At 43.4% G+C, this 13,881-nt stretch overlaps 1 protein-coding gene across 3 annotated transcripts in view; it reads left to right on the top strand.

Annotated features, from left to right (window-relative positions):
- trappc9 (trafficking protein particle complex subunit 9) overlaps positions 1-13,881 on the top strand; it is a 215,968-nt gene that overhangs the window by 133,255 nt on the left and 68,832 nt on the right. For all 3 annotated transcript variants that reach the window (XM_053481018.1, XM_053481001.1, XM_053481010.1), the window contains 2 exons: positions 3,527-3,669; positions 7,469-7,576. In XM_053481018.1, coding sequence (XP_053336993.1) covers positions 3,527-3,669; positions 7,469-7,576 — 251 coding nt within the window. The remainder of the gene's footprint in view (positions 1-3,526; positions 3,670-7,468; positions 7,577-13,881) is intronic.

Below are 13,881 nucleotides of genomic sequence, written 5' to 3'. Positions count from 1 at the left end.
CATCCACATGATGTAAAAGAAAACATGATCCATCAGACCCAGGCACCTTCTTCCATTACTCCATGGTCCAGTTCTGACACGTACCCACTGTAGAAGCTTTCAACAGTGAACAGGGGCCAGTATGGGCACTCTGACCAGTTTGTGCACGGTGCTTGATGCACGGTGTGGGTCTTGGATGCCCATGCCACTGTCGGCAGTTTACAGGTTGTCTTTTATTGGTAAGTACCAACCACTACATAGCTGCAAGCTGACCCCAGAAGACCTGATGTTTTAGAGATGCTATAGTCCAAATTTTTTGCCCTCACAGTGAGGTCCTTTGCTAAAGTCTCTCAGATCCCTAAGCTTGCCCATTTGTCCTGCTTCTAGCACATCAACTTTAAGAACTGATGGTTCACTTGCTGTCTAATACAGCAATACCTCAGCATACGAACGTACTCACGAATTCTCGCCTTAAAAGTTTGCAAGCAATTTGTCTTGGCATAGGAACCATTTTCAGCATGCAAGCGAGTAAACAGGCCGAGCTGAAATTGCACGTACGTCCAGGAGCTGTAGAAAACTTGTTTGCGTCAGTGGAAAGTAAATGAAAAGCGATGGCTTTTACAAATTTTTTCGTGGGTTGTTTTTTTTTGCAATTATTGCAAGAATTAGTGAAGACACAGCACCATGGGTTCGAAGAATGTCATCAAGGATGGTAGAAAGAAAAAAGGGAGCCGCTTTCAGTTTGGTTTTTAAAGCAGCCGGTGCCAGGAGGAATCATAAATTAAGGTTAAGTTTTATTCATTTGATGAATACATGCTTTGATTGTTTTTATATGCAAAAATATGATTATACTGTTGGAAATTGGTAATATTGATAGTATTTTCAGATGGCAGGGACGGATTATCTGAGCTTACATTATTTCCTATGGGAAAATGTGTTTCACAATACAAACTTTCACCTTAAGACCTCTGCCATATTCGTATGCAGAGGTACCGCTCTGTACATGCGGACCCCACAGCTTGACCGGTGTCAAAATAAGGGGATAATTATATCTTATTCACTTCACCTGGCAGTGCTTTTGATGTTGAGGCGTGTGTGGCGTGTTTGTGTGAGGTTTCCACAGTACTCGTGCTTCTACATGCTACTACACTCCATGCTAACCTACTGTACGTCACTCTACGCTAGCCGTGCTACAGTACAGGCTCTGATCCGCCGCTGTTTTATTCGACTCCGCTCCCTGATTCACTGCCTGATCTCACTGTGGTCCTCTCCTCCTCACGCAGAGGGAGCGAAACGAGCTGGAGATGACTGAGAGGTCAAAGGAGAAACTGATCAGTGGTGTGTGTGTGTGTGTGAGTGAGAAAGAGAGAGAAGAAGAGAGAGAGAGAGACATGTGATCTCCTGCGACAGTTGTGTAAGAGTAAGGAAAAAAAGTTGTGCTAGCATCACAGCATGGGTTGTGTGTGTGTGTGTATAGTTTTTCTCCCCACTGTCCAATTTAGTTCCCCCCCACACACACACTCGTGCTCGGGTTCCTTCTGCACCTTGCACCTTTTAATAATTTCGGCCTGCTACTTGCTTGCGGCGTTCCACTGAGAGAATTCAGACATGCCTTCTAGAGACACGAAACACACACACACACACACACACACACACACCTTCATTTGTAAACCATTGCGGTGACTACAGGCTGACACACAGCACAAAGCTGTCCACCAGAGTGGTGGACTGTAACACAGAGAATGTTCAACTCCAGAATTTTTGATATGTAATAGTCAGTGTAGCTGTGACACACACACACACGCACACACACAAGGAAAGAGAAAAAGAGAGAAGGAGTAAGAGGACATCTCACATCACTTTACTTCATTTTTATTTTATTTTCTAACGTTCCTATAAACCCTAGCGGTGGTCCAGAGCTGGGGAAAGGAGTCTGTCTGTTTATCTGTCTGTCTTTCCATTCGTCTGTCGATCTGCATGTCTGTATGTATATCTGTTTATCTGTCTGTCTGTATATCTGTTTATCTATCTATATCTTCCTATCTGTCGATCTATATATCGGTCTGTTTGTTTATTTGCTTTTGTGTTTGTTTGTTTGTGTGTTTATGGTATTATTATTATTATTATTATTATTATTATTATTGTTGTTGTTGTTGTTGTTGTTGTTGTTGTTATTATTATTATTGTAGCAGTGTTCCCTGGCTATAAAATAGTCTGTTTGTTTTTGCTTCTGTGTTTGTTTATTGTTTGTTTGTCCATTTATGGCATTTTTTTAATCACTGCCCCAGTGTTCCCTGGCTGTAAAGTGTCAGTATTTAAAGATAATTGTTTGTTTGTTTGTTTGTTTGTTTAAACAAAACATGTACAAGCAGACGAGGCCACAGTGATTATTGTTATTATTATTATTATTTTTGCCGTATGTGAAGTGTGTGTTCAGGAGGAGGAGCAGGGTGTGTGAGATCAGACACAGGTGGAGAACTGCAGCTTATGTTCACATCAGACATCAGACCGGAGAAAGTCTGATCTCCGGGACTCGATGCGTGTGTGTGTGTGTGTGTGTGTGTGTGTGTACTCACCTGATGTTAACTTATGTAATTGTACATTTCTTCAGTATAACCACCCTGAGAAGGAGAGGCGATCGCTCAGACTTGCAGCCTTCTTCTTCTTCTTCTTGTTTTATTTTTTGAAACCTTAATATATCTCTCTTTTTCTTCCACTCTCTCCCTTTTCATCTTACTTTATGTAGAAACAGGAGCTCGTGTTCCATATTGTCTCTGAAATCAAAGTCTGGGAGATAAAACCCACGCAGGTGCACACACTCTCCCTCCCTCTCTCTCTCTCTCTTTCTCTCTGCGTGTGTTTCTGTGAGAGCGGTGTAAAAGTCTCTCATTAGAGACAGCGCGCCTCTGAAGAACACTCCAGCTTCTTCTCCTTCTCCATCTCTCTCTCTTGTCTTCCCTTCCTTCTCCTCCTGCTCCTCCTGTCGTCTTTCATCTTCCTCCCCGTGTGAGCTAAATTAAAGATAAGTCTGCGCAGAGGGGCTTTGATCTGCAATAAGAGGGCAGCGGTAAAGAGTTTAGCTTGCCGCGTGAAGAATCACGGCCTTTATGCAGCTCCTATTAGGGATCTTTTATCCTTCACCTCACAAACACGCCCGCCATCATTAAACCTGACGGCTGCTTACCTGGCACATTTGAAGCTCACACACGCCAGGATGCGTCGGGTGTTGATGCAGAACCTGGTGGCGTATCGATATATATTTTTTTATTTATAGATTTTCTTTAGGTTGATGCAGGTTGTGCTTGGATGTGTAGAAATAGACAGGGTGAGACTTTTCTTCAGCTGTAAGTGGCTGTAAATACAGCGTCTGCTCAGCCGGGAAAATTCACAGGTTTCTGTAAAAATCAAGAGAATTATGTGCAGCAACATCAGCAAATCAATCACTTCCTGTCCATTCAGAAAACATGCTGGATCTCACTCTCTCTCTCTCTCTCTCTCTCTCTCTCTCTCTCTCTATCTCTCTCCCTCTCTCTCCATCTCTCTCCAGACGCTGGAGTGTGTGTTGTGTTTCCGGTACAGTGGAGGTCCGGGGCATGTGGATGGTTATTACAGAGAGCTCAGTCTGGGCATCAGAGTGGATGTAGAGCCGTCTGTGTTCTTTACCAGGGTCAGCACGCTCCCCGCTACCAGGTATACACACACACACACACACACACACACACACACACACACACACACACAAACCCACACACACACATATCAAAGCAAGGAACCTACAGTAAAACAGCTCCATTACTGATGCTGATTAGTACAAAGCCATGCCTGTTTATTGATACAGATAAACACAAAAGCCACGCCCCCTTCCCTCTAACTGATAAAATTAGAAGCCACGCCCTTTACTGAGACTGGTAGGATTAAAAGCCACGCTCCTTTCACTGAGACTAATAAGAGAAAATAAGAGTGAAGCCTGATAAAAATGAAAGCCACACCCCTTTACTGAGACTGATAAGTAAAGCCACGCCCCTTTCACTGAGACTGGTAGGATTGAAAGCCACGCCCCTTCATGCGACTGCTTAACAAAAAATTTATACTTTACTGAGACTGATAAGTATAAAAGCCACACCCCTTTACTGAGACTGATAAGAATAAAAGCCATGCCCCTTTCACTGGGAGTGGTAAAAATAAAAGCCACGCCCCTTTACTGAGACTGATAAGAATAACAGACACGCCCCTTCACTGTAAATGATGAGAAAAGCCACGCCCCTTCACTGAGAGTGGTAAAAATTCAAGCCACGCCCCTTTACTGAGACTGATAAGAACAGAGGCAGGGATAGATTTTAAGATTGAGAGACAGGAAGGTTGTGATGGGAGAGAAAAATCCAGAACAAGATGTCGAGAGAGAGAGAGAGAGAGAGAGAGAGAGCTCAGTAATAATAAATAGCACTGTATCATTATCTATAATAAAATCTGCCATGTCAGTCATCTCACATCTCATCACGTCCCTCACCCTCCTCTTCCTGTTTCACTTTGCTGCACTGCAACCTCTGAAAACACACACACACACACACACACACACACACACACACACACACACACACACACACGCACAGGAAAGATTTCCAGCTATATCCGTAGTGCAGTATTTCTACCATCATTAAGACTGGTGAGCTTTTCAAGCATATTGTTTTTCAGATATCTGCCACTCACAAAGCATTCTGGGTATTTCAATTATAAGTTCCATGGACACACGATTAGTTTTAGTTTAGTTGATTATATTACCCAGAATGCCTCAGTGTTTCTAGCTCTCTCACGGCCTCATCTCTAGACTTTCCACAAACATGTCAGCTTCTAAAGTGTCAAACCCAACACACCAATCCTGTCATTAGCGCCATGACTAGCTGACTAACTGAGCCTTCCTGACGTAAAGCTGCACTGCATTCTGGGACCTTGAGTCCAGTGCTTCCATCAGCCTAAAACGTTAAACATTAGGTGATAAAGTGATAAAACACTAGTTTTTCTGCATCATTTACTGACAGTATATTTTATTTCTTATCTTGGCAATGTTTCTGAGGTGAAGGAATGCTTTCCTGGTAATATTTTCTACATGAACTTCAATTGAAAGGCTGGAATCTATAATCACACCGAGGTCTTTCACTGTTGCACTCAATGGAACAGAAAGGCCATTTAAAGTTACAGTGTAATCAGAAAGCTTACTTCCAGCTGCTTGTGGTCCAATGACTAGAACTTCTGTCTTATTAGGATTAAGCAGAAGGAAGTTAATTCCAATCTCTTACTGTATGTCCTGCACACATTGCTCAACTTCTGTAGGCTGTTTTTTTCTCGTCTGGTATTTCTGAGACATATAACTGTGTGTCATCAGCACAACAATGAAAACTAATACCATGTTTACGAATTATGTTGCCCAGAGGAAGCATTTAAAGGAAAAAAAGCAATGGGCCTAAAACTGAACCCTGTGGAACACCAAACTCCACTTTTAGAACATGCAGAATGGTCACCATTTAAATCTACAAACTAAATAACAATCAGTCAAATATGATCTGAGCCACGAGAGGGCTGTACCCTTAATCTACTACATTGTCTAATCTGTAAAGGAGAATACTATGATCAATAGTGTCAAAAGCTGCAGTGAGGTCGAGTAACACAAGTATAGTGATGCAACTCTGATCAGAGGCCAGTAGGAGGTCATTTACTACTTTAACGAGTGCTGTCTCTGTGCTGTGATGAGGCCTAAATCCTGATTGACACAGTTCATTTATACTATTTCTATGTAAATGTGAACATACCATAGTTGCTGTGCTACTAACTTTTTTTAGATAGAAACCTGTAATTGGACAGCTGACAGGGGTCAAGGTCAGGTTTCTTGATTATCGGTTTAATAACTGCTAATTTAAGGGATTTAGGGACATACCCACTGCTAAGTGAAGAGTTCATTACATTCAACAGGGGTTCTGTTATTGCTGGAACTATCTGCTTGAGAAAATGTGTCGGTATAGGATCTAATACACTGGTTGACGATTTTGAAGAAGAGATAAGTGAAATTAGTTCATTCTCTTCAAAGGGAGTAAAGTATTCTAAGTTCTGAAGTGATGTGGTTAGTTTATCATCTGCGTCAATTAAATTGTCTGGATCTTTTGCCTAATATTTATAATTTTGTTATTGAAAAAGTGGAAATAAAATTACATGAAATCCTTATTACTGTATTTTGTTTGGGGATTTCTACAGTGGTCTTGTTTTTACTCAATTTAGCTACAGTTATTTTTTATATGAAATATGCCCGTTGGGTCAGACATACACAAACACACCCACAAACACACCCATCTGTCAGTTTCAAACACGTCTATCGGGCAGATTCAGACACACCCATTAATCAGATTCACACCCATTATTTAGATTGACACACCTATTAATCAGATTGACACACCCATTAATCAGATTGACACACCCATTAATCAGATTCAGACACACCTATTAATCAGATGCAGACACACCCATTAATCAGATGCAGACACACTTATTAATCAGATTCAGACACACCCATCTGTCAGATTTAAACACACCCATCTGTCAGTTTCAAACACGTCTATCGGGCAGATTCAGACACACCCATTAATCAGATTCACACCCATTAATCAGATTCAGACACACCCATTAATCAGATTGACACACCCATTGATCAGATTGACACACCCATTAATCAGATTGACACACCCAATAATCAGATTCAGACACACCTATTAATCAGATGCAGACACACCCATTAATCAGATTCACACCCATTAATCAGATTGACACACCTATTAATCAGATTGACACACCCATTAATCAGATTGACACACCCATTAATCAGATTCAGACACACCTATTAATCAGATGCAGACACACCCATTAATCAGATGCAGACACACTTATTAATCAGATTCAGACACACCCATCTGTCAGATTTAAACACACCCATCTGTCAGTTTCAAACACGTCTATCGGGCAGATTCAGACACACCCATTAATCAGATTCACACCCATTAATCAGATTCAGACACACCCATTAATCAGATTGACACACCCATTGATCAGATTGACACACCCATTAATCAGATTGACACACCCAATAATCAGATTCAGACACACCTATTAATCAGATGCAGACACACCCATTAATCAGATTCAGACACACCCATTAATTAGATTCAGACACACCCATTAATCAGATTTAGACACACCCATTAATCAGACTTAGATATGCCCATCTGAGTCAGACACACCCATCAATTAGTCAGACATGCTTATTGGTCAGATTCATACATGCTTCGTCAACCTCTGGGCCACGCCCATTGGTCAAATTCAGCCATGCCCATCTCTTAGACAAACACGCCAATTTATTTGACTCAGTCTCTCTATATGCTATATGGTGTTTTAAATATGTATATATGTGTGTGTGTGTGTGTGTGTGTGTGTGTGTGTGTGTCTACAGTACACGTCAGTGCCACTTGCTGCTGGATGTGTTTAACCCCACTGAGCATGAACTCACACTCACTGCCAGGAACCAGGAGCTGGTGCTGCACTCCACCGAGTGTCAGAGGTACAAACACACACACACACATGGTATAAAGATTTATATCTAAAAAAATTTAAATTGCACATTTTTGCATAGAAACAATAACGTGACATATAGTTTTAGGTAATTATTATGTATCCATGTGTTTATTTCGGTGTTGCCATGGAAACTAGTGTATGCGCTCCAGTCATGCCTCAGTGTAGTGAAGCAGTTAGTTACGTGTGATCAGATCTGTATTGTGGTGTATAAACTACTGCCTACAAAGTGAGGTGTGGACTCTGAGCCACGCCCACTGCAGGTAAGAGCTTCACTGCACAGGTTTGAGAAAGAGAGACATTATGGGGGACGGTGACGTTCACGTGCTGAATCCATTAATTCATCTTAACGCGTTTGTGTGTTGTTTCTGTTGTGCAGTTGTGTGTTTTCTAAGGGTGTGTTTGATGTGCAGCTGTGTGTGCGTGTGTGTATGCGTATTTACAGTATCTGTGGCTGAGTTTGTGTGTGTGTCTGTTGTATAGCTATGCGTGTTGTTATGCAGCTGTGTGTGTCTCCGTGTGTCCATGCTTGTGTGTATCGTTCCGCAGCCCTGTGTGTATATAGATGTATTATTGTGCACGTGTATGTCTGTGTGCCTGTGTGTACTGTATGTCTGTGTGTGTGTGTGTGTTTGTGTGTGCGTGTGTGAAGCCTTGCGGTCAGACTCGAGGCGAGCTAAAAATAGAGCTGCGTTTTTCTCCAGATTCAGTCATCAGCTGCAGCACAAGAGCTAAAAATAGCTCTGTCTCCTCTCTTCCCTCTCTCTATCTCACACTCATCTTTTTATTTACACCTCTCTCTCTCTATCTCTCTTTCTTTCTCTCCTTTCATTTTCTCTCCTTTTATCTCTCTTCACTCTTTTCATTTTCGTTTTTTTGTTTACTAGTTTGTGTCCCTGTTTTTTTATTTCTTGCATCTTTCTCTCTTTCTCCTCATCCCCCTCTTTAACTGTATGTTTTTTAAAAGAATTTATTCTTTTTTTTTGTGGCTATTTCTGTCTCCCTTGCGTCCTCTTTATCCCCTGGTATTTTAAGTACCCATATATTTTTTTTCCTTTTTACCTCTCTGTCTGTTTATCTCTTATTTTTTTGTTTAAGTATTGTTTTTAAATTGGTTTTCATCTTCTTTTTTTTTAATCTCTCTTCTTTCTTCCTTATTATCTCTCTAATTCCCTTTTGCTTTGCCCTCACTATATGCATTGTCTATCTCTTTCTCTCCTCTTCGTATTTCCCTGACTTTTATTTATCCTTCCTTTATTAGATCATTCATGTTGTTCATCTCACCTAGCTTTCTTTTTATTTCCCCTTTACTTTTTTCAATTATCTGTTTTTCTTCCTCTATATTCTTTCCTTCTCTTTAATTATTACAGGAACAATTAAATCTCTCTCTCTCTCTCTCTCTGTATGTGCTGCAGGAGAGATGTGAGAGTGGCAATACTAATGGAGAATCACACACACACACACACACACACACACACACACACACACCTGTAACTGTAGTCTGTGTGCGTGTGAGAGAGATAAAAATTAGCAGCCCGGTTAAGCTTTTTAGCCTCCTCTCACTGTAACACCGTCACTGAAACACCGTCACTGAAACCTCCTCTCACTGTAACACCGTCACTGGAACCTCCTCTCACTGTAACACCGTCACTGAAACCTCCTCTCACCGTAACACCGTCACTGAAACCTCCTCTCACTGTTACACCGTCACTGAAACCTCCTCTCACTGTTACACCGTCACTGGAACCTCCTCTCACTGTAAAAGTCACTGGAACCTCCTCTCACTGTAACACCGTCACTGAAACCTCCTCTCACTGTAACACCGTCACTGAAACCTCCTCTCACTGTAACACCGTCACTGAAACCTCCGCTCACTGTAACACCGTCACTGAAACCTCCGCTCACTGTAACACCGTCACTGAAACCTCCTCTCACTGTTACACCGTCACTGGAACCTCCTCTCACTGTAACAGTCACTGAAACCTCCTCTCACTGTTACACCGTCACTGGAACCTCCTCTCACTGTAACAGTCACTGGAACCTCCTCTCACTGTTACAGTCACTGAAACCTCCTCTCACTGTAACACCGTCACTGAAACCTCCTCTCACTGTAACACTGTCACTGAAACCTCCTCTCACTGTAACACCGTCACTGAAACCTCCTCTCACTATTACACCGTCACTGAAACCTCCTCTCACTGTAACAGTCACTGAAACCTCCTCTGACTGTACAGTAACAGTCACTGAAACCTCCTCTCACTGTAACACCATCACTGAAACCTCCTCTCACTATTACACCGTCACTGAAACCTCCTCTCACTGTAACAGTCACTGAAACCTCCTCTGACTGTACAGTAACAGTCACTGAAACCTCCTCTCACTGTAACACCATCACTGAAACCTCCTCTCACTGTAGCAGTCACTGAAACCTCCTCTCACTGTAACACCGTCACTGAAACCTCCTCTCACTGTAACAGTCACTGAAACCTCCTCTCACTGTAACACCGTCACTGAAACCTCCTCTCACTGTAACACCGTCACTGAAACCTCCTCTCACTGTAACACCGTCACTGAAACCTCCTCTCACTGTTACACCGTCACTGGAACCTCCTCTCACTGTAACAGTCACTGAAACCTCCTCTCACTGTAACAGTCACTAAAACCTCCTCTCACTGTAACACCGTCACTGAAACCTCCTCTTACTGTAACACCGTCACTGAAACCTCCTCTCACTGTAACACCGTCACTGGAACCTCCTCTCACTGTAACAGTCACTGAAACCTCCTCTCACTGTAACACCGTCACTGAAACCTCCTCTCACTGTAACACTGTCACTGAAACCTCCTCTCACTGTAACACCGTCACTGGAACCTCCTCTCACTGTAACAGTCACTGAAACCTCCTCTCACTGTAACACCGTCACTGAAACCTCCTCTCACTGTAACACTGTCACTGAAACCTCCTCTCACTGTAACACTGTCACTGAAACCTCCTCTCACTATTACACCGTCACTGAAACCTCCTCTCACTGTAACAGTCACTGAAACCTCCTCTCACTGTACAGTAACAGTCACTGAAACCTCCTCTCACTGTAACACCGTCACTGAAACCTCCTCTCACTATTACACCGTCACTGAAACCTCCTCTCACTGTAACAGTCACTGAAACCTCCTCTGACTGTACAGTAACAGTCACTGAAACCTCCTCTGACTGTACAGTAACAGTCACTGAAACCTCCTCTCACTGTAACACCGTCACTGAAACCTCCTCTCACTGTAGCAGTCACTGAAACCTCCTCTCACTGTAACACCGTCACTGAAACCTCCTCTCACTGTAGCAGTCACTGAAACCTCCTCTCACTGTAACACCGTCACTGAAACCTCCGCTCACTGTAACACCGTCACTGAAACCTCCTCTCACTGTAACACCGTCACTGAAACCTCCTCTCACTGTTACACCGTCACTGGAACCTCCTCTCACTGTAACAGTCACTGAAACCTCCTCTCACTGTAACAGTCACTAAAACCTCCTCTCACTGTAACACCGTCACTGAAACCTCCTCTTACTGTAACACCGTCACTGAAACCTCCTCTCACTGTAACACCGTCACTGGAACCTCCTCTCACTGTAACAGTCACTGAAACCTCCTCTCACTGTAACACCGTCACTGAAACCTCCTCTCACTGTAACACTGTCACTGAAACCTCCTCTCACTGTAACACCGTCACTGGAACCTCCTCTCACTGTAACAGTCACTGAAACCTCCTCTCACTGTAACACCGTCACTGAAACCTCCTCTCACTGTAACACTGTCACTGAAACCTCCTCTCACTGTAACACTGTCACTGAAACCTCCTCTCACTATTACACCGTCACTGAAACCTCCTCTCACTGTAACAGTCACTGAAACCTCCTCTCACTGTACAGTAACAGTCACTGAAACCTCCTCTCACTGTAACACCGTCACTGAAACCCCCTCACTGTAACACCGTCACTGAAACCCCCTCACTGTAACACCGTCACTGAAACCTCCTCTCACTGTAACACCGTCACTGAAACCTCCTCTCACTGTAACACTGTCACTGAAACCTCCTCTCACTGTAACAGTCACTAAAACCTCCTCTCACTGTAACAGTGTCACTGAAACCTCCTCTCACTGTAACACCGTCACTGAAACCTCCTCTCACTGTAACACCGTCACTGAAACCTCCTCTCACTGTAACAGTCACTGAAACCTCCTCTCACTGTAACAGTCACTGAAACCTCCTCTCACTGTCACACCGTCACTGAAACCTCCTCTCACTGTAACACCGTCACTGAAACCTCCTCTCACTGTAACACCGTCACTGAAACCTCCTCTCACTGTAACACCGTCACTGAAACCTCCTCTCACTGTAACACCGTCACTGGAACCTCCTCTCACTGTAACAGTCACTGAAACCTCCTCTCACTGTAACACCGTCACTGAAACCTCCTCTCACTGTAACACCGTCACTGAAACCTCCTCTCACTGTAACACCGTCACTGAAACCTCCTCTCACTGTAACACCGTCACTGAAACCTCCTCTCACTGTAACACCGTCACTGAAACCTCCTCTCACTGTAACACCGTCACTGAAACCTCCGCTCACTGTAACACCGTCACTGAAACCTCCTCTCACTGTAACACCGTCACTGAAACCTCCTCTCACTGTAACAGTCACTGAAACCTCCTCTCACTGTAGCAGCGTCACTGAAACCTATTTTTGTAGTATTTTAAGTAATTATTACATTAAACATTTGCATTCAAGATCAGATCATTTTGTGATGTGTTCCACTTTGGTTCAATTCCCTGGCTCACAAATGTGAAAGGAGAAATGCCTGTGGTATGAAATAGGATAATTATCTGATTGCATGCACGGGTCATGTATTCGCTGGAGTGTATAGACACCGTTAATGGAAAATGGACGCAATTATCTGGAATATAATAGATGTTTTATTCAGGTGTGTTAGAATGCTGAGGGTCATTTTAAATACATTACAAGCTTCACATCTATTCTTGGTTTGAGAACGACAAGCGCACTTAATGAAACGAGACGCACAAGTGGTCAAAAGACAGACATATCTGTGGAAACAGACAGATGCCATTATATATGTGTGTGTGTGTGTGTGTGTGGTGGTGTGGGGAGAAAGAGAGGGAGGGAAAGTGAGCGCTTTGGTTCCTGACCTCCATCTCTCACTGTAATACCACAGACACAGAGGAATCAATCTCACTCTAATGCAGTGGATTAACTCCCATCTTACCGACCAATCAGAACAGCGCACTGCCCTCGGCCTCTTTAATATATGCAGATACTCCTCAGTCTGCATATAAATCATACCTGAAGTCTCAGTGGTAGTTGATATGGGAGTATTAGTATTGGCTTTTGTACTTTTAGTTGTTGTAATATTACTACAATTACAACAACTAGTATTACAGCTTTAACAGGTAAAAAACTTTCAAACTTTTTTACCTAAACCGGTGACAGGATCATGGGTACCCAGGGCTCCCCCATACCTGCGGAGACCAAAGGTCAACCTGTCTGGTCTGATTATACAGAAAAGCCAACGCAGCACAAATTGCTGAAGAAGTCAATGCTGGCCATGATAGAATTAGCACCAGAACACCCAGTGCACCACAGCCTGCCACGCCCCTGAGCCCATCAGGAAAAGAGTCTATAGCCACTAACCCGGCCTCTAAACTCCGCAGATCCCAATCTCTGGACAAACGAAGTCTGATCCATGGAGGCCAAACCACAGCACCCAAAGGATCTACTCCCAGCCCTGGTGCCAGACACCACAGAACACCCGAGAGTTCCAGCGACGCCATACCCCCCATGGGCTGGAGCTGCCCTAATGGTTAATGGTTTAATGTTACATCTGATCGGTGTATATTAGTAGTAGTAGCTGCAGTTGGAGTGATAACCGCAGTACTGGTAGGACGATTCATACTATGACCTGGACACCACTGTCAGCAGACTTAGAGCTAGCAGAAGTAGCATTAACAGTATCAGGAGCAGCACTGAGGAAATCTCACTTTGTCGCTTGCCATTAGAGTCACGGCTCTGTGGTCTGAGCACAGTGTCATGAGGAAGGAGGGGAAATACCGTACCTCATCACATGTTCTTTTATCCGTCTCTATCCACACACACACACACACACACACACTCCACTTTGAAGGTCAGTGAGTCAGAGCAGGCATATGGACTGTAGCAGCTTGTTCTGCACATGGATGCACACATGTGTGGGAGGGAAAGTGCACAGTGCAACTCCCAC

This window comes from Clarias gariepinus, chromosome 2 (genome assembly GCF_024256425.1).
Source record: "Clarias gariepinus isolate MV-2021 ecotype Netherlands chromosome 2, CGAR_prim_01v2, whole genome shotgun sequence".
Taxonomy (NCBI): Eukaryota; Metazoa; Chordata; class Actinopteri; order Siluriformes; family Clariidae; genus Clarias; species Clarias gariepinus.
This window is presented reverse-complemented; position numbering and strand designations above follow the sequence as displayed.